At 41.3% G+C, this 22,463-nt stretch overlaps 1 protein-coding gene across 1 annotated transcript in view; it reads right to left on the bottom strand.

Annotated features, from left to right (window-relative positions):
- LOC129824091 (potassium voltage-gated channel subfamily H member 2-like) overlaps nucleotides 1-812 on the bottom strand; it is a 39,458-nt gene extending 38,646 nt beyond the window's left edge. Inside the window, exon 1 of the mRNA XM_055883411.1 lies at nucleotides 134-812. Coding sequence (XP_055739386.1) covers nucleotides 134-250 — 117 coding nt within the window. The 5' untranslated portion in view covers nucleotides 251-812. The remainder of the gene's footprint in view (nucleotides 1-133) is intronic.
- Between the last annotated feature and the right edge of the window lie 21,651 nt (nucleotides 813-22,463).

The following is a 22,463-nucleotide window of genomic DNA, read 5'->3' as shown; positions in this document are numbered from 1 at the left end:
AATCCCTGACAGACCAAATGTTAAAATAGAAAAGCCCCTGAAAGTTAGGATGTATTTGAATGCCCTTGTTCTCTCCCAATAGTGCCCGTGGTCCCATGCAGTCTCACAGCCAGGTCAGAGTCCGACTACTCACCTCCTGAGCAACGATGCTGGAGATGCGGACAGCCCTCTTCACTCGTGTGTTCCGGCGCTCGTTGCTGGCCACTGGCACGCCATCCTGGGATATACTGCCCATTCCACTTAGGGACATGGTGGATCTGCCCTCCTCTGCCCGCTCTTTCCTCCACACAGCTGCTTGTTATCCTCCCAGACTCATCTCCCCAATCTCACAACCCTGTGCCCTCCCCTGAGAGAGCTCACACTCACAGGTTATGTGCTTCTCTGTGCTGTGAATCCACACAGGGCTGTTTAGGGTTCCGTCAAACTGAGTCCAAAGAGAGATAAACAAAGTGAATGGTCCATCTGTGTTATTTGTCCTGTCATCAACCCTTTTTTTCTCCTGCTAATGTTCCTTGTCTTAATGATCTGATGCGTCCCCAGGAGAAGAGGTGCTCCGGTGCGGTTCCACCTGATGAGAATTGTTGTCACTTCATCTTCATGGTCTTTTCCCATTCTCTTTTCACTCCACCGCCTCCTATTCTCCCTTGTTCAGTATGAGTATCAATTATGTCATGTCCAGAGACAGAGAGCTCTCCCTCTTTCTTTCTTTCTTTCTCTCTCTCCCTCGCTCTCTCTTTCTCTCACTCTCGGAGTAGAGTCTTCGCTCTACTTTTTAGTTGCTTCGCTGTATCTGTGAGGTGCCACACGCCCTTCCCTCCATCTCTCTCCCCAGCCTCTTGTCTTTTTCTCTCTCTCTCTCCCTCTCTCTCTCTCTCTCTCTCTCTTTCCCCTCCTCTTTTTCTCGCCTCTGTAAAAGCGCTGTACCACTCAGGATCAGCTGTAATTGCAGCTGGCTCTGTCTCCTCCTCCCATCTCCTAATTTCCACCTCTTCGGTCCATCACCAGGCCAGCTGCAGGACTTGATTGATTTCCCCTTTCCCCAAATAAACACCAACAGACTTCCATAAACCTTCTCTCCCCCCATCTCTCCTTTTTTCCCTCCCTCTCCCCCTTAGTCACACACAAGCTACATATTGCATTACATTTGTTAATGCGCTTAATAAAATAAATTAATGTAAACAGTGTTAGGGTTTTAAAATTGAAGATATTTTGCATCGCCTTGTGGTTGAACCCAAAACAGCAGAGGTGATACTTCTGCCTCTGATACCTAGTAGCTAGCCTTTCACTGCACTGGCCCATTAACCCTCCAGCTGCTAACATTTGGTTAACAGTCTCTAAGCTGATTTGCATAGGATGTTGTATGTTAAATAATATAATATATTTTTGCCTCAGAGATGCCAGAGACTGTAGACTAGAGATTGGTTCACCTTCTCAACAGTATCTAAACCAATATTATTTGCAACATCTTGGCTAACTTAGGCATGACCTTGGGCACACATAGTTACTCTACCAATCTAATCTTTTATTGATGCTGACAAAACCAAACCTCTCCTTTACATACCACGAAAGGTGTCCGCATGCTTCCCAGCCGAAACAGTTTGGTAGAGTTTGTGCATATGTTATGATGACATTTTGTGAAGTTTTTGTGAGTTTTGGACTTCGGTGAGGGTTTTTTCGGCTGTCCAGGCAAGCTAAAAACAAAATCTGGAGGCAAGCCGAAGTTCGGAGCCGAAGTCTACACCCCGTCGGTGATTGGTCAACAGTAGAGATTCTTCAATCAAGTCTTTGTTGTCATTCAATGAGAGATGACTTGTTCTCCTTCACATTTTTTTATTGAAAAATACTGCACCAAACATCTTGGATGTAATATTGTGCGACAAAGATCTCTGGCAAAAATGTCTAAATTAATGACAGATTTCTTTAGTTATCATAGATTAATTCAGAGTATTTTGAGGAAGTGTATACTGGCTACTGTGTCTGAAAATGGACAAACTAATATTGTCACTTTTTCTGGCGAAGGTCTTTTAAGGGAGTACGCAGCACATTCGTTGGGTTCGGCCGAGTTTGGCGAGGCGCCAGCCGAACTGAAGCATGCTGACGCCTTAAGTCTTCCTCCTTGGGCTGAGAGACTGGGATAGGGAGAGATTGAATATTTCCGTAAACACTCCAGACAGCTGGTATTCCATGAATAGGAATATATATATAATCAACAAATAGGTAATCAATCAACATAACTTTGCAACATCTTTTCCCTCCAATTCACATAGATTTTCTGACTCACTTGTGTTAAACAGCAGCTTGCCAAAGTATTGAGAAGGCAATCAGTCTATGGGGCATTTATTTAAGCTTAATCTCAGCTGGAAAGTATTGTGCTGGGATTAAACAATCCAGTTGATAAAGTGAAAGAAGATTCAGTGGGTGTGTAAGGCGAGCCCATGCTTCATTACATCCCCATACCATGTGTGACCTTCCATAAACCAGGAGCTCACCTTGCATCAGCGTCACCACCCGTCAATCCAGCCTCTACTGTCTTCCAGATAGTGTGACTGGGGGCTTTGTTATTTATGATCTTGCCCAGGGGAGTGAAACCCTCTTTATTTTTCAAGTATTGTGGTGGCAGCATCATGTTACTGGCAGGGACTGGGGAGTTTGTCATGATCAAAATCAATATGAAATTACCAAACCCCAATAAAAGTTAGAGGAAACCCTGCCTCAGTCTTCCGAATACCTAACCGTGGGATAGTTCTATTTTTCAGCTGTGCAATTACACAAATGTTAATGCCAAAGACACACCAGAATGTTTTTCCAATAGGTGTTGAGTGTTCCTGAATAGTCCAGTCTCAATCCTAAATGAAAATCAGAGACAAGGTTTAAATTTAGCTTTCTATCAGTGACTCCCAACCAAATTCGCTGAGCTCGAGCAATTTTGACAAAACCAATGGGTATATGTTGCCCTAAGAGTTGGCCAAGTTGGTAGAATCTTATTCAAAATGATACCTAGCTGTAATGGCTGCCTATGGTGCTTCCACCAAATTTTTACTCTGGGGTGTGAATACATACACAATCAATTAATTAATTTGGTAAATGTTCTATAACTTTTCTTTCGCTCTAATAATGTGGAATAGGTTGTGTACATCGGTAAGAAAAAAATAGAATTTAATAAATGTTTAAATAAAATTTGAAGGCAGCAAAATGTGAAGACTGTGCGAGGGGTGGGTAGACTTTCACTAGACACTGCCACAAGAGGCAGCTGAGCTGGACGGCTCATAATAATGGCTGGAATGGAGTAAATGGAACGGTAAATGGAACAGCTACCTATTTGGTAGGTCAGGGTGTGACTAGGGTGGGAAATCTATGTTTATATTTCTTTGTTCCCAATCAGAGGCAGCTGTCTATCGTTGTCTTTGATTGGGGATCATACTTAGCCAGCCCTTTTTCCCCACCTTCTGTTGTGGGATCGGGTCTTTTTGTGTTGCATTCCTAGCTTTATGGTCGTTGAGTTGTTTATTGTTTTTGGTGGAACATTTAAAATTAAAAGAAAATGTACGCCTGCCACGCTGCACCTTGGTCTTCATTTAACGACGGACGTAACAGGTATGAAACACATAGAAAGGTTTGGACTGAGCCTCCCATTCAAAGGCAAAGCTTTTGAGAGAATGGTTTAAACTACTATGCCAGTATTTCAACAGTGGTGTAAGCTCTAAATTTACTCGGTCTTAAAAAAATTACCCAACTTTTACTCATAAGTATTGGACATTTGAACTAATGGTCAACTATTGTGCTGAGTTACCAAAAATGAGTAGTACTGTCAGGAAATTGAAATGAAACAAAATGCTCATGATTAAACCGACTATTGTCTATGTATCACAATAAAAGCCCACAAAAGACACATCACATAGCTGAAATGTTTGCCAGATCAGAACTTTACTTTCACAGAGACAAAGAATACTGTGAGATAAGCTGTATCCTACATGCTAAATGTGTTACAGTAAAATATCAGATGTTCAGCAGGGAGTCTGCAGGACACAATATTCTGAATTCTACTTCTGCTTGCTAAAACTAACTATTACCTGAGTGACTCACTCGAGTAGATACATAATCTAACAGGATCAAATTGACCTGGGTTTAGAAATAAAATGTGTGTGGGGAGATATTTTCCATAAAGAAAGCCGTTAGATATGTGGGCTGTCTGGGTGGGTGTTTTCCCTCTAGCAGGGTTTGTTTGTAAAGCCTATGGGTTGTCGCATGGATGATATAACGGTCTACACATTCTGATTTTGGGTATGTGGGTGGTGAGTATAGGGCTTATACTGATGTGGCATTTGATGCTTGATAGAGCTTGTAAAAACAAAGGAGTTTCCCATAAGTATGTGAGAGTCTGCATGTTTGACACAGTCCATAAAAAGAACCAAAGTTATTGCAATGGAAAGAATGACAAATTTCCCTCATATTTTTTATACAACAGCAATAGGCATCCAGCTGCTATGCAATGGCTCAGTGCACAGAAATAACAGTTCACTTGCATCTCAGCAGGGTATATTCCTCTCCTTGATGGCAATTCTCCTCTAGGATATGCTTTATCAGGGACACCCTGGAGTTACAACCATCTACAATCTCATCTCAGGTTCTAGGGTTTTTCTGCTTCAGCTATATCTGCAGAGTTAACAATGTCACTGAAACACACACTCAGTCCCTCCAACTCAATGGGCATACTGTGTGAAGGTGACCCATTGTTCTATAACTTCACAGGCACAAGGAGCTTTCCCAGAAGGGCCATTATCCATCTCTCATCTGGTGCTCAGGCTTGTAGCTAAGGGAACAACAGTCCACATGACAGAGTGAGTGGTGGTGGTGGCCAAATAGTTACTTTTATGATGACTTCTGAATCTATGTTGCCGTTGTGATTCTCTGCAAGGATTTCCTCAATCAGATAGACTTTACATAAATTCCTGTGTATATATAAATACATACAATATTTATAAGCCATGCATGTAAGACGTTATAGTAAGTACATGTTACAGCTTCTCTATTATTCAGAGAAAGCCAAGGCTCTAGGGACAGACCAAGCTAAGGCTAGGCAGCGTCACAGAGGATGTCATAACGGTGGCAGCTGTTTCCAATAGGCATGTGAGGTATTCTATTCAGTGGTTTTCTGGCTGTTTAAAGGTAATCTCAATAAGTGTTTTATTTTTATCTGGCTTATGCTGAAGTGGCATAATGACATGCTACTTTATATTAAAGGTCTTTATGTACATCATGTAGATTCCCTTTTTGGCCTTAGTCCAGGACAGTGAAGCATTGAGCTTCCATTTGTAGCTTTTAATTAAACCCCAGAATAGCGTAGGCAATCACTTCAGATGAATTTTCCATAACAACAACATCATTATTATATGTGACTCAATCTTCCTGTCAACACTGTACACATGTCAGGGACATAACATACGATGGTATAGGATACTCTACATAACATTCAATATGGGATTTTCTCAGAACACACCTACAGTACTGAGGTGGCATTAAAAGAGAATTCATGTAATGTAAATAAACTGAGGTGTTTGGTACAGTACTACCTATGCTATGTATTATTTGTTGATAGTATAACGTCATTCAATAACCCGTCCCAGGAAAATGATATCAAAATGCTCCAAAGGAGAATTAACTACATGTCATATATACAGTATGTGTACCCTCCATCCACTACCTGCATTCATACACATCTGACCATTTGCTCTATGGAAAATATTCCATCTTTGGGGGGCACTGGAAGAGAAGGCAAGGTTGTCCGTTACTGTACATTACATAGTACCCCAAAACCCCTCTCACACACAAACAAGCCAATCAGCAAAAGTCACAAGGCTTTTTTGATATTATTTTGATAATTGCATTGAGTTTTCATCAAGCAAAGCTAATATTTGCATCGTTATAGTGTCTCTCAACCAGTAAATCTATCCCCATCCACAGTAACACACCAGAAAATTGCTGTGCGCTGTACAGGTTGTAAATAAATACTATGCGAGCATACACCAGCTGTCTCTAGACCTATTTAAGCTTTGTAGTAGTAAACAAGCCCTCAGCACACAGATTGATTTGTCTGCTCCGGCCATTCCTGCAGTACAGTATTACTTATCTGTATGACACTGGACTGTCTCACTGACTTGTAACTCCAGCCAGGCTGTTCTGTTCTGCCTCACTGGGATAATAAGCCCCACTCTGAATATATATGGGAGAGGAGTGCTTGGTTAGCAAATTATGCTAACAAATCATTGAGTACGGTCTGCATAGGTAAGCTAGATCTATCTCTCTGTCAATGTAATGGAAGCACTGTTATAGTAAGTGAAACTGAGGCAATAAGGAGGGATTCCCTGTGTTTTTGAGTCTATGCAACAGTGTCACCGGCATAGTTTTACTGGCAGTGTTTGACTGCCTATAATAGATGTACTATATTTTGAGACTAGGTGTATTCTACTCCAGTCATTCTACTTGTGTCTTTTATCTAGTACAGTAAAAAATATGATTTTTGAGCGTGAGGTAAATGTGAACTACTGTCCTGCTAAAGCCCTGCTCAACATCTCTGAAAACCTTGAGGTTTCCATTTTAGTTTACTAAGTCCTTTTATAAGATTCTTCAACCATAGAGGAGCTCTGTTATGCCAACTTCAGTAAGTCTTAAGTACAATCAGTGAACACCAGACAGATAGGTGACTCACAGTAACTCTGAATGGGGCGCTGTGCACGCCTGCAAGTCACATTATGTTGGTTTGCAAAGTGTAATTCCTATTGGAATCCAGCCAGAGTTAGGATATTCAGCAGTTGGAATTTTTAATCACCCACAGCCTGCATTCAGAATGACTGTCAGGGTTAGGGAAGTTGATAAGAAGACTAGCTAAACCATTCAAACTGGAACAACCATTTTTGTAGCAGGTGCAATAAAGCTAACTGACTGATTAGTTTAGAAAAATGTATGTTATGTATCTTTTATGTAGCATAAGATTATTAAATCAATGTACATGCAAAAACACTGATATTAAAAACAATCCTAAAAAATCTACCTGCTGGTTGGTCGTGGTTTTGATGGGACTGTTTTACTCTCCACAGTGTAAAACAATAACTCTGATTAACACCAACACTAGGGGTTTTTATACACCACTGAGTGTTAATTGCACTCTTACAGAGTGAATTAAAATGGTAATCTAGTGGTTAGAGCATTGGGTCAGTAACTGAAAGGTTGCTGGATCAAATCCCCGAGCTGACAGGGTAAAAATCTGTTCTGCCCCTGAGCAAGGCAGTTAACCCACTGTTCACCGGGTGCCGAAGACGTGGATGTCAATTAAGGCAGCCACTCGCACCTCTCTGATTCAAAGGGGGTTGGGTTAAATGTGGAAGACACATTTCAGTTGAAGGCATTCAGTTGTACAACTGACTAGGTATCTCCCTTTCCTGAATCAACACTACAAATGTTACACTGAAAAATCAACACTGGCCTATTTGCGGTGTGATGTGGCCTGTAAAGTACTCACTTAGTGAAAGCCACAGGCCTCTAAAATTAAAGAATTGAATAACCATGTCACAAACAAATACATGGGTGTTTAACTCTACGATTCACTCAAAGAAAAGGCACTCTGGGAAATATGCAAATTAGGCTTTACACCATACAGTGTTAAAACAACACCCCAAAATGATTTAGAGTAACACTACAGGTGTTAATTTCTTCCACTGAGAAACTAACAGCATTAGCACTCAGCAAAGTGAGTCCAGCTTATCTAATTCAAGTGTTATGTTTTACACTTTAGGTGTTGGGTATTACTCTACTGTAGAGCTATGCAAACACCACAATCAAGTTCATTTGAACTTCGTTAAGAGTTGAATGGAAAACACTGCAAAATAGTTCTTTAACACTTTCAAAAGTGTTATTTTAACAAGTTCAGTGCGACTCATATGTTCACTGAGTTAAATCTTTAATACTTTCAAAAGTGTTCATGTACACCCTTAATTTTGCTGTGAAAAGACCTACAGAAGAATCTAATACAATATATTTCTGTGCGTTATGCTTTCTACATACACTGTATCCCCAGCCCCACGGAAAACTACAGAGTAAATAATACAACGAACAACATCAGTCATTGTGAGTATTGCAGGTTCCATGTTTGTGCTTTCTTCATTGCTGTGAAGTGGGACAACTTGAGTCAGGCGAGGGGGAGGTGTAAGTAAGACGCACGAGAGGCTGTCCATTGGGATCCTCTGTTTAACATCTCTTATCTCCAAAGTTACTACAGAATGACAAAACAACCTTGTGCAGTGTTTATCCTTCATAAGAATGATTAAAGTACCTACTGCCACGTGAGTACAGAATGAAGTGCCTGTTCCAGCACTCCAGTGAGTCAAACACAGTGCCATGTGTCGGCCATTTTGAAAAGGGACAATAACTTCCTACATGGGTTGTCATGAGAAACCCAGGCTTCTATACAGGAGCCATCTCCATGTCCCTCCATCTGTTTGATAGCATAATGAATGAGCTTCCATCAGCAGAGTAGAGGAAGGCTATAAGGCTTCGAGAGGGTATGCGACCACATACAGTAATGTCCGATTGCACTGGTGGGTCTTTTGAGTATACGTCAGCCGCTCTGCTATACAGTAGAGATAGGGGGTTAGGAGGCAGGTGTCAGAGCAGCCAGAGGTGAAACATGACAACAGGCATTTATTTATAAAATCTGCCTGTACAGTACGCCTCTCCTGACCTACTAACAGGACCTGTCGTCAATCCCTGTTCATCCCAATGCTCATGCATTATCTTTATTGTCCTCACATACAACAAGGTTCAAAGTTTATTTGTCACGTGCACAGGTGTAAAACAGTACAGTAATAAACAACGGTTTAGGCATAATACACAATCTGTGCAGTGCACTACACCCTCATCTTCCTCTACTCTGTATGATCATTAGTTGTTGGAGTCTTGTGTTGCAGAGTGTAGGCTGAAAGCAGTGAGTGTAGCATTCCTAGCAATCTGGTCTCGGAGCATTATGTATTATTCTATATATAAATCTGAGACACCCCATTTAGTATGATATGTTACGTTTCAAATGGTATGTATTCATTTGTCGATGTCCATCCATTTTGTATGATAGATTACGAATTACAATCGTATGATATGTTACTAATTGCAATTCGTACAATATGTTACAAAATGATGTTACATTTCGTGTTGTATGTATTAATTTGTGGATGTCCATCATCCATTTCACATATGTTACAAATTACATTTTGCATGATGTTACAAATTGTATGATATGTTACGAATTGCAATTCGTACAATGTTACGGATTTGCTAAATGTATGTTAAGTTACGAATTTCAATTTGTTGTTGCTAATGTTAGCTAGGTGGCTAACATTAGCTAGCTGGCTAACATTAGCTAGGGATTAGGGTTAAGGTTAGGAGTTAGGTTAAAGTTAGGGTTAGAGGAAGGGTTAGTTAAATGGTTATGGGAATGGTTAGCTAACCTGCTAAGTAGTTGCAAAGTTGCTGAAATGCTCAAGTTGTCCGTGAAGAGATTCAAACACGCATACCTTTGGTATATATGGTAGTATATACTATAGTAATTACTTAGTGTTTTTGCGGACTGCAGTATTTACTGTAGTGTTTTAACTGACATTACTGTAGTATATACACTATAGTGTTTTGTTTTATTATCTTTGACATAGCAGTGAAGGCTTTGTCCTTGAGGAAAACTACTAGACAAATTACTTAAAGTGCAAATTTCCCATAACCTGTAGGTAGGACTAAGGTCTGAACGAACAGTTCAGAGCTTCTGCTATTTTTTATAACCTGTAGGGAACACAATAAATTGCCTTCACTCTGTGTGAAATAAAAGTGTTTAACAGGATTTTTGAATGGCTGCCTTATCTCTGTACCCCACACATACAATTATCTGTTAGTTCCCTCAGTCAAGCAGTGAATTTCAAACACAGATTCAACCACAAAGACCAGGGAGGTTTTCCAATTTCCAAAAAAAGACATTGAATATCCCTGTTGAGTTTATTTTTATTTTTACAGGGGCTGTGCACATACAACCACAGTCCCTTGGCAGGTTATTAAAAACAATTACAATATTAATACAGACAAACAATGAGCAGTGAGCACATGCAGAGAAACATAGCACAAGCAACACGTAGCATGCAGAAAGGGCAATAGCACAAAAAGCAATAAAGCAATACATAAACAGTTTTTACACACCTCACAAGCTACAGATAACATGGAAAGTGGCAATACACCGCTAGGAATTATGTTCAGAAGTCGGATTGTCCTTTAGCCATGTCTTTATGTTTTTTTTTTAAGGTGTGATAGGTGGTGCAGTTATGTGTGTCTGATTGCAGTGTGTTCCAGACATGGGAAGCTCTCACAGAGAAAGCAGTTTGACTAAAGGTGCTTTGAGCATTGTGAAGTCATTAATTACACTTTGGATGGTGTATCAATACACCCAGTGACTGCAAGGATACAGGTATCATTCCTAACTCAGTTGCTGGAGAGGAAGGAATCCAACCGCTTAGGGATTTTACCATGATGTAAATAGTGACTTTAAAACAGTTTATTGACAGTGGAAAGAAGAAACCTTGTCCAGAATAAAAATATAACAAAACATGCATCCTGCTTGCAACAAGGCACTAAAGTAATGCTGCCAAAAATGTGGCAAAGAAATCACATTATTGTCCTGAATAAAAAGTGTTATGTTTGGGGCAAATCCAGTACAACATATTACTGAGTACCATCCTCCATATTTTCAAGCATAGTGGTGGCTACGTCATGTTATAGGCATGTTAGTAATCGTTAAGGACGGGGAAGTTTTTCAGGATAGAAGAAAAAACAGAATGGAGCTAACCACAGGCAAAATCCTAGAGGAAGACTTGGTTTAGTCTGCTTTCCACCATACACTGGGAGAGGAATTCACCTTTCAGCAGGGCAATAACCAAAAACACAAAGCCATATCTACACTGGAGTTGCTTACCAAGAAGACAGTGAATGTTCCTGAGTGGCCGAGTCACAGTTTTGACTGCTGGAAAATCTATGGCAAGACCTGAAAATGGTTGTCTAGCAATAATCAACAACCGATTTGACAGAGCTTAAAGAATTGTTTTGATAATTATGGGCAAATGTCGCAAAATCCAGGTGTGGAAAGCTCTTAGACTTACCCCAAAAAACTCGTAGCTTTAATCGCTGCCAAAAGTGCTTCTACAAACTATTGACTCAGGGGTGTGAATACTTATTTTCAATATTTGCTTTTTTTTCTCACTTTCATTATCTGGTATTGTGTGTAGAATGTTGAATTCAAGCTGTAACACAACAAAATGTGGAATAAGTCGAGGGGTATGAATACTTTCTGAAGACATTGTACTGTATATGGTCTATACTTGGCATGTAGGTGTCTCACTTATGGCCGGCATACATTGGGATATCAGGGAGGGGAATGGGCAGGGTATAGGTAAATTGAATACGGCAGTATATACTATAGTAATTACTGTAGTGTTTTTGCGGGCTGTAGTGTTTTTGCATACATTACTGCAGTATTTACAGTAGTGTTTTTGGTCTGTAGTATACTGTAGTATTCTACAGTATACTACAACATTCTATAATAAGTACTACTGTCACAGCCGTCGTAGGGAGTAGACCAAGGCGCAGCGTGATAAGCGTACATTCTTCTTTATTAAAGAACGAACACTGAACAAAACGAACCGCGAAGCTAATATGGATAGTGCAGACAGGCAACTAAACATAGATCAAGAACCCACAAAACCAAAAGGGAAATGCAACCTAAATATGATCCCCAATCAGTTACCAAAACCCCTAGACATACAGAACAACCATACCCACCCTCGTCACACCCTGACCTAACCAAAATAATAAAGAAAACATAGATAACTAAGGTCAGGGCGTGACAACTACAGTACACATGATTGAGGTATACTACAGTGTCTAGTATTCTACATTTTACTACAAAATTCTATAGTAAGTACTGTAGTATTCTATAGTAACTGTAGTATTTTTTCATGTGGGCATTGAAATATAATTAAGTCAGTTAAGATGGCATCTCATGGAGACAACATGCGCCGTTTGAGCTCCTCAAGGACATGACGTCGCAGGTTAGCTCAGTGCTGTCCTCTCTCATTGAGTAAATCAAGTTGAAGGCCGACTGGGGTACCATTAGCAACTAAATTATCCTGATAACTTCTTCTGTGTGAGATTTAAAAAAATAAAAAATATTGGTTCAAGGACATACATTTGGTGTATTAGAAGCAGTTATTGGTACCATGGTTGTCTTCTAATTTTTTTTTTTTTTTTACATGCAGATTGACCATGAAGATTGCCATTTTTCCATTCACTATAATGGGGGATCCTGTTTTCAGCTAACAATGCCTGCAGTACCACAGTTGGCCTTGAACTTCTGTGGTGTCAATGAGAGGGACAGTTGTTCTCCCCTGGGCAGAATTTTTGAAACTCCTCCCAGGGGACGTGGTGGACTAATAGACTGCTGCAGTGTGTTACTGGGCTGCTACACAGACCACGTTTACATGTACACAGTATTCAGGGAATTTAGCTCATATCCTGGTTAACGTCTCAGGGCTCTACAGTACAACCATTTTACTCACATTTGCGCCTAAAAATAGATGTGTACAAACTGAAAAGATCAAGTATGAGCACATGTGCGAGTTCTGATTTTTAAAGCAACAACAAAGAAATGCTGCTGTAACTATTTTCAAAGTATTTCTCCTGTTTTGTTTCATAGCTGGTATATAATCAAACAAATAATTATGTAGAGTCCTATATATCCCATATATCCAGTGCCTGGGGTGCTGTGTGCACTGAGTGAAGTGGTGCTGAAAACTTAATTTTTAGAAGTGCACAGGCATAGAAGTCACTTGTGTAGCCCACAGCCCCCTGGAGGTCGGGCCCCCCAGATATGCAGACTGCACTAGCATCTAATAGTCCCCGCGATATGCAACTTTTCATGGAAGTCAGGAACCAATACACGCAGTCAGTTAGGAAAGCAAAGGCTAGCTTTTTCAAACATAAATTTGACCGTTTGAGCAGACACATGCACATTTGTGGCCTGCTGGAGGTCATTTTGCAGGGCTCTGGCAGTGCACCTCCTTGCACAAAGGCGGAGGTAGCGGTCCTGCTGCTGGGTTGTTGCCCTCCTACGGCCTCCTTCACGTCTCCTGATGTACTGGCCTGTCTCCTGGTAGCGCCTCCATGCTCTGGACACTACGCTGACAGACACAGCAAACCTTTTTGCCACAGCTCGCATTGATGTGCCATCCTGGATGAACTGCACTACCTGAACCACTTGTGTGGGTTGTAGACTCCGTCTCATGCTACCACTAGAGTGAGAGCACCGCCAGCATTCAAAAGTGACCAAAACATCAGCCAGGAAGCATAGGAACTGAGAAGTGGTCTGTGGTCACCACCTGCAGAATCACTCCTTTTTTGGGGGTGTCTTGCTAATTGCCTATAATTTCCACCTTTTGTCTAATCCATTTGCACAACAGCATGTGACATTTATTGTCAATCAGTGTTGCTTCCTAAGTGGACAGTTTGATTTCACAGAAGTGTGATTGACTTGGAGTTACATTGTGTTGTTTAAGTGTTCCCTTTATTTTTTTGAGCAGTGTATGTGTTGGGAATATTCATGTCAGCTCTACAAATGGAAATGCCCTTCTCTGGAACAGAGGATCCCAATTTCAAACTCTCCAATAAAGTGTTTAAAAACTGCCAATAATGGATATTAACTGAAAAAATATATTATGTAGTTTATTGAAATGGCCCTTTGCGACTTTTATAGAATAGTTCTATCAAAACTGTGATTCCTAAAAGATGAGTCCAGCGATTTGGTCAACTTCGTCAGATTTGTCTAAAATCCTGAATTCATCAGGAATGAGCAGGGTCAGCTATACCATAAGGACCCCTTATTCATGTCCTCATTATATGTAGTGTAGCAAGACCACTCATGGTCTGTAAAAATCTCTACTTTTGGGAACCTTCCAGAAGGACAACTATCTCTGCAGCACTCCACCAATCAGGCTTTTAGGGTAGAGTGGCCAGAAGGAAGCCACTCTTCAGTAAAAGGCACATGACAGCCCGCTTTGAGTTTGCCAAAAGGCACCTAAAGGACTCAGATCATGAGAAGCAAGAGTGTCTGGTCTGATGAAACCAAGATTGAACTCTTTGGCCTGAATGCCAAGTGTCACTTCTGGAAGAAACCTGGCACCATCCCTACGGTGAAGCATGGTGGTAGCAGCATCGTGCTGTGGGGATGTTTTTCAGTGGAAGGATTGGGAGAATAGTCAGGATCAAGGGAAAGATGAACGGGGCAAAGTAGAGATCCTTGACGAAAACCTGCTCCAGAGCGCTCAGGACCTCAGACTGGGGTGAAGGTTCATCCTCCAACAGGACAACGACTCTAAGCACACAGCCACTCCTGCTGTCTTGGCTTCGGGACAAGTCTCTGAATGTCCTTGAGCGATTCAGACAGAGCCCAGACTTAAATCCGATCTAACATCTCTGAAGAGACCTGAAAATATTTGTGCAGCGACGCTCCCCATCCAACATTACAGAGCTTGAAAGGATCTGCAGAGAAGAATGGGAGAAACACCCCAAATACAGGGGTGCCAAGCTTGTAGAGTCATACTGAAGAAGACTTGAGTCTGTAATCGCTGCCAAGGGGCTTCAATAAAGTACTGAGTAAAGGGTCTGAATACTTATGTAAATGTGATATTTCCATTATTTTTAATACATTTGCAAATATTTTGAAAACAGTTTTTCCTTTGTCATTATGTTGTATTGTGTGTAGATTGAGGGTGAAAACTATTTAATACATTTTAGAATAAGGCTGTAATGTAACAAAATGTGGAAAAAGTCAAAGGGTCTGAATACTGCATGCACTGTATTTGCTGTGCTAGGGATAATGTTTGCTTTATAAATGTTTTATGTTCTACATCTAGAAAATGCAAAAGGAATTTGCCTTGATTCAATTAATAGTGATTTAAAAACAAAACGAAGTTTGGAGATTTGTATTACATATTTGAATATTCTAATGTTACAATTAAACAATCAAGGCCTTTGACCACTTGTTGGATAATAATTGTAAAAATGAAATGCCTTTATGGTGTCTCTCAGCCACCTGAGCCACGGCCAGTTCACCCTGCTACCATCCAGAAGGCGAGGTCAATATAGGTGCATCAAAGCTTGGACAGGAATGCTGAAAACGATTTTATCTCAAGGCCATCAGGCTATTTCATAGTCACCACCAATGTTCCCTCTAAACTGCGCACCGGCGCGCACTAGCCCCGAAACTGCCCCGCAGAGCGCAGAATAAATATCAGCCCAGGGAGAGAAGCAGCAGATTGAACTTCACTCAATTTACTAGAGTTTTCCCTTTTAGTTAACACTATCAACATTTCCCTTTACTTTGGCAAATGTGATCGAATCAATGCAATATTAGTCACTTTCAATGCAACATTCCTGAAACAAAACGAACTACGGAAGAGATTGTGTTGTAGGCACAACGCATCAGAGTAGGATTCTATTGTGCACGACTCAGCCGGTACTCTACACAGACTGGTGCTGCATAACCAGTAGGCCCGTACGAAAATAGACCATTGCCATATATGGATATGTGCTATTTACTTTGAACTGAAAGGTTTACAGCTGTGGACGTGAGTCGATGAGCTTGTTTTGAGATCAAAGCAAGGGCTGCATGTAGCCACTTGTGCACACTTTGTTCATATCCTTTGTTAGTTAGTGACTTATTAGTCCAGTTATTGATAATGTGTAGTCAGCAATAGGGGAGTGATTGCTTCCTGCAAGAGCACAAAACGTGTACATTTCTAGACCTTTTTGAAAAGCAAGTCATATAAAGAGCTTTTTTTTTGTCTTAAAGGTGCAGTGTTGTATTTTGAGACATGCTTGAATAAATTCTGTAGCCAATAGACCGAGGGTAGCATAATTTGTCTGATTCTCTGTAATAATGGTATGGGAATAATAATGCACTTTATTTTGTAAAGTGGTTTCTTGCAGCAAACAACACAATAAGTTCAGTCACCTCCTTGTCTGAAGGACAAGTGGATAAACAGGTTAATGTCAAGCTCTGCATGTTTTCTTTCAAAAGTCTCATGGAGCGTAGGCTTACATTGAACTGCTACTGTAGGCTGAATGATACAACAGCTATTTCCGTTTAAAAAATGGGATGCATTTTCTCCATTGTTTTTGATGGTAGGCCAGTCTGGTAGGCCTACATTATGATCAAATAGCTACAGTAGCCTATTTGTCCACTGTTATAACTGTAACTTAAAGCAGGTACAGCCTCAGTGTTCACAGAATTTTCACAAGGTTCCAGTTTGAGCTCAGCAGACCTGAAATTTGATCCGTGTCGATTTTTCTATTTTTATGGAACATTGGTCACCACTAGCTAGCCTCCTGCCCTGAACTTTAGTCACTAGCCGGGCTACCACCCGGTTACTCTACCATGCACCTTAGAGGCTGCTACCCTATGTACATAATCAATGAACACTTGTCACTTTAATAATGTTCACATACTGTTATACCCACTTCATATGTAAATACTGTATTCTAGTCAAGGCCTGTTCTATTTAACTTTGCTGTGCAGATACTATTCTTCAGATATACTACATATTCTATCATATTGTCTATACATTCCATCAAATATATATATATTTTTATACTCCAGACTCTGACATTGCTCGTCCTAATTTTTCTATATTTCTTCATTTGATTCTTTAACTTTTTAGATTTGTGTGTATTGTTAGATTTTACTGCACTGTTGGAGCTAGGAAAACAAGCAGTTCGCTACACCCGCAATAACATCTGCTAATCAGTTGAAGGCATTCAGTTGTACAACAAACTAGGTATCTCCCTTTCCCTTTAAATATGTGTATGCAACCAATCACATTTTATTTGAAGTTTACCAGCAGCGACTGAGTTTAGAACAAAACTCTCTGGATAGTGCTGCCACTCTCAGGAAAGATACTGCAATGGCAGACTACAGAAGAGACAATATGTCTGTGAAAGCCTCTAGATCAGGGCTCTACAAGCCTGTTCCTGAAGAGCAGCTACAGTCCCGTAGGTTTTCACTCCAACCCTAATCTACCACACCTGATTTTAATAATTAGCTGGTTGATAAGCACCAGGTTAGTTACAACTGGGGTTTGAGCGAAAACCAACAGGAGGGTAACTCTCCAGGAGTTTGAGACTCCTGCGCTAGGTACTGCAGTTTGTCATGAAATAGTGTCATCCTATCCATATACATCCACTGATAGGAGAAGAGCAGCGACTCACCTGAGTGAACTTCTCAGTGACCCCGTGTGTGCGGTCCATCAGTTTACACGGGGCAATTATGTCCCTCTCTGCGGACGGGCGGGCCACCAGGGGGTTGGGCCTGTATTCAAGTGGGTTGACCTGTGTCACGTGACTAAAGGTCCGGAAGCGGATAAGGTTTGGGTCAGACGTGGTGTCAGATGTAACATTACGCAGGCTGGACTTCATACAGGTCATTCCGCCTGAGAAGGAATACATGTTGATGATAGTGTTAGACTTAGAAGTCTAGGCTTACTCCTTATTTATTTCATTGCCAGTGACATAGAGTTGAAGGGGATTTGTGCATGATACAATACATAGTGATGTTGAAAAGATGGAACATTAACTTAAGACAAGGATTCATCAATTACATGATTTGAGCTCCTCTTTCATCCTCAAATATCTCCATACAGCTCCTGACAGCCCCGCCTTTTTTTATGTGTCCCATACATGTCCTCAACCTGTCCTGTCCCTTCACCTGCCCTTGTCCCCGCCCCCCATCCTTATCGTTGTCCTCTGCCCATGACCCCTATCCCCTGTTCTCGTCTCTGTCTCCTCCTCTACCTGTGCTGCTGGGCCGTGTCTGGAGCTTCCCGTGCCAGCTGGCCTGTCCCCTCAGGATCTTGATGCCGTCCACGGAGGAGACGTGCCGCAGGCTGCAGAGGCTATCACAGGAGTGGCTGGGCGTCACGATGCAGTTGGAGCCACATTCCTCATCCATCTGGAGGCAGTGCAGCCTGGGGGAGGACTGGGAGAAGCCCAGGGACAGGGCTGGGGGAGTATCGGATGTGTAGTTGGAGAGCAAGACGGACTCACCTACAAACACATACGAAAAAAGTAAGCATTAAATGAGAATGTGTTCTCAGTCAACTTACCTGGTAAAATAAGGGTAAAATCAATCAAATTAACATATGACGGCCTCTGCATTGTCAGGGACTAACTGCACTACTCCAGCAGTGTAGGAGGGCAAAAGGCTGAAGGCCATTTAGCAAACACTTTCATCCAAAGTGACTTAAAGTACAGTGAATGTATACGTTTTAGTACATGTGACCACAGTGGGAAACAAACCCACACCCTGGTGTTGCTCCCACCATGCTCTTACCAACTGAGCCACAAAGGACCACTCACCTCCCAGCATGGCTCTCTGGTCCTCATCCCGGAGTAGTACCCCGGTGCACCCCAGACGCCGGCGCTCTGGCAGGGACAGCAGCTTTTTCAGCTCCACAGACTCATGACCCAGAGCAAGGAGGTCCCGCTGGTAGCCCAGCTCGGTGTCGTTCTCCAACCTATTCCGACGTTCTGCACGTCAAAGGGGAAAGGTGGGCGAGCACAGTTTCTGAATACACTACACCGTAACAATGTCATTAAAATACTTTAATCTCTAAGATTTTACAGGAATATCTTTGGACCCTACTTGTTAACACACAGAGGATGTGCTTTGCTTACTTAGGGTCGGCCAGGGGATGGGCAACTTGTGGTTGAGCTCTCTAGTTGGAGACCTGGGAATATGTGGATCAGTGGGAAGCTCGAAGTTGAGGATGAAAATGATCACCAAGCCATCCTCATTTGTCACTGGCACCACATCGATTTTACAGGAGAAACACACACCTGGATGGACACACACACACACACACACACACATCATCACCACCAGTGAGCAAACATGATTTTATTTTAAATCATGCATACCAAAGTTCTCCTCTAGAGGGAGACACACAACATCAGATAAGAGCTGCATTGATCTGCCATGGAGTGGGTTTCCTCAAGGACACAATATTTACATTAAGGAAATATATCAATCCTGTAAATTGTCCGTCCTATGAATATGAGTATCTTCTCAATCTTTCTCTATCTCTGTTAGTGAATGAATGTCAGTCAGTGCTGTTTATGTGAGTTGTCACAGAGTACATCTTAGAGAGAAGAAAATAATGTTGCAGTGAAAGAAATAAAGTATTTATTGTTATCATTCAATATTCAGGATAGAACTATAGACTGCATAATATTGTAAGCATGTCTTGTGATGTAACTCCTACCCATCCCGTCTCAGTCCAACTGTGTCGGGTGACAGTGATACCAACCTGGTAGAGAACTAAAGCTTTACCAGGAGCCAAACTAATCTGGCTTCCCCTGGGAGAACGGGAAAGGAGGGATAGGAGGGCGAGAAAGTGAAAGAGAGCGAGGGGGTTAGGGAGAGCGAGGGGATTGGAGAGAGGGGGAGAGATTGAGAGGGGAGTAGGGAAAGCGAGGGGATTAGGGAGAGCAAGAAGGAGAGAGAGGGGGGGGTGGGCATGGAGGGCACTGACTGACTAGGTATGGGGAGGAAGTAGTCAGTAAACGCTGTAGCATGAAGGACACAGGACAGGCCTGAGGACAGGAGGAACATTCTGAATTATCACCCCTCATGGAATAGAGCTCTAACATGGCCCCTTATTCTACCTTAATTCATCTCATTGATATCACACAGTCATCTACCGTACTGCAAAACCATCTGCTACTGAACCCTTTGTTCCGGGCACACCACATCTATAATCCACACAGATTTACAGGCATATTGGATTGGCTAAATCACCTTTGACATGTGGAGCACACCTGAGAACACCATTAACTACTAGATCATAACCATGGTGACCCTATCGGAAACTGAGTGAAGCTACACAAAGGATTTGACTGAAATCATTGGCTGGAATTATAAGAGTCCAAGTGGAAAAAGTGACCCAAATAAACCGGTACAAAAATGAAAACATACGTTAGCATAATGTATAACATATTTTTTTGTTCCCGCAGGAGATACAACTGCCTTGTCCTTGGTTCTTTATCTGGGGCAATAAGGAAACAAGATCATAGTTTACATGAAGAACATAAGCACCATATAAACCAAAATAAATTATAGGATTATATCCCGGAAAAGATTACCCCCCCACCATCTCTCTCTCTCTCTCCCTGTCTTTCTCTCCTTCTCAGTCATTCTCTCCCCCCGTCTCTTCCATCCTTCCACCCTCCCTCCTTCATCATCACAAACAGTGAATTACTCATTGGAGATGTCTCTTTCTCTTCTTAAAGTATTTACATATTAGCTTGAGGAGAGAGCTGAACTATTGGTCTGTTTCTGCCGCTACTATCTTATCTCAGTCTGCAATAACACAGCCAGGGGACAGCTGAGCTGTTCAGACTGCTTAAAACTGGAACAGGACCAGAGATGTCTGACAGAATGATGGACATACCTGTTAGACTCATCCAATAAACAGTGGTGGAAAAAGTACCCAACTGTCATACTTAAGTAAAAGTAAAGATACCCTATTAGAAAATGACTCAAGTAAAAGTCACCCAGTATAATTCTACTTGAGTAAAAGTCTAAAAGTATTTGGTTTAAAATATACTTAAGTATCAAAAGTAAAAGTATACATGCTTTCAAATTCCTTATATTAAGCAAACCAGATGGCACAATTTTCTAGTTTTTTTTTAATTAATGGAAAGCCACAGGCACACTCCAACATTCAGACATCATTTACAAACGAAGCATGTGTGTTTAGTGAGTCCACCAGATCAGAGTCCGTAGGGATGACCAGGGATGTTCGGTTGACACGGGTGTGAATTGGACTATTTTCCTGTCCTGCTAACCATTCAAAATGTAACAAGTACTTTTGGGTGTCAATGAAAATGTATGGAGTAAAAAGTACAATATTTTCTTAAGGAATGTAGTGAAGTAAAAGTAAAAGTAGTCAAATATAAATAGTAAAGTACAGACACCCCCAAAAAAATACTTAAGTAGTACTTTTAAGTACTTTACACCACTGACAATAAAACTGCTCATCCAGCCTGCATGAATGCGTATCATTAAGTGATGGCGGAACAATGACAAGTCAATGACAGACAGATCGTATTCCAGCAGTTACCAACGCAGATAAGGAGTTGAGATTGAGTCTGTCTGATACAGTATATATAGAATGTTCACAAATCTAAATTCATCACAAGTGTAGATACTGCAGTAGATCATTGAGTGAGTTCTAAGGATTGATACTAGGTGTGGATACTGTTCATGAAGATGACCCTTAAGGGTTTGGCAGAACAGAGCTAGTATTTGGGAGGTATTATATACCCCCTTACAGGCCCTGGTCAAAAGTGGTGCACTATATAGGGAATGGGGTGCCATTTGGGATGTAGCCCTACCCACTGAGCATATACTGGTTGAATCAACGTTGTTTTCATGTCATGTCAATGAAATTATGTTGAACCAACGTGGAATAGATGTTGAATTGACGTCTGTGCCCAGTGGGTAGTATCTACTAGAGAGGAAATGAGTCTTGGGGATAATTGGACAATGAATGTTAATAAAAGGCTGGTTCTGCTCTCAGAGGAAAATCACCTTATTGATCTGTGGAACTCATCACTGTTCTCACAGAGAAGACGAGAGGCTAGGACCGTGGCCCGAAAGGAAATAAGAAGTCCCACGCAATGAGAAGTACCTAAAACAACAATTACTTTGTGTGAGGTCCCCTATTGATTACGTAAGAGGAAAGGAAAACTAATCTCTGTACAATTAACTCTAAAACAGATTTTAAGACTAATCCACCTTTGGCCTAGCAACAAAATCCCACAGAATCACTGTTTCACTTGAACAGTAGTCAAACATAGCATGATTCAGTTTGGATTCTGAGAATACCTTTTACAAAAATATAGCACCAATGACCACTGTACCAATCCTTAATTCAGAAATGTATAGTTATTTTAGAGCAAAAAAAACCCAGTCCCACCATCGGAAGTCAGCTATACGTGTGAACACATCTATGAAAAGTCAGACATGAGTAATGTACAGTCATAATGGCCATTCACAATTCCCTGTAAGTCATCATCACTCATAATAACCTTAGGAGTCAGCCAATAATAGATCAGTGAGATGTACAGTGGGGTCAGCCCTTAACCATAGAATATTAATATGCTTGATGTGTCTAACATTTTTTTATTTAAACTTTATTTAACTAGACAAGTCAGTTAATAACAAATTCTTATTTATAATGACAGCCTTCACCAGCCAAACCCCGATGACGCTGGGCCAATTGTGCACCACCCTATGGAACTCCCAATCACGGCCGGTTGTGATACAGCCT

This window comes from Salvelinus fontinalis, chromosome 26 (genome assembly GCF_029448725.1).
Source record: "Salvelinus fontinalis isolate EN_2023a chromosome 26, ASM2944872v1, whole genome shotgun sequence".
NCBI lineage: Eukaryota > Metazoa > Chordata > Actinopteri > Salmoniformes > Salmonidae > Salvelinus > Salvelinus fontinalis.
The sequence above is the reverse complement of the archived record's forward strand: the minus strand, read 5'-3'. Positions and strand labels throughout refer to the sequence as shown.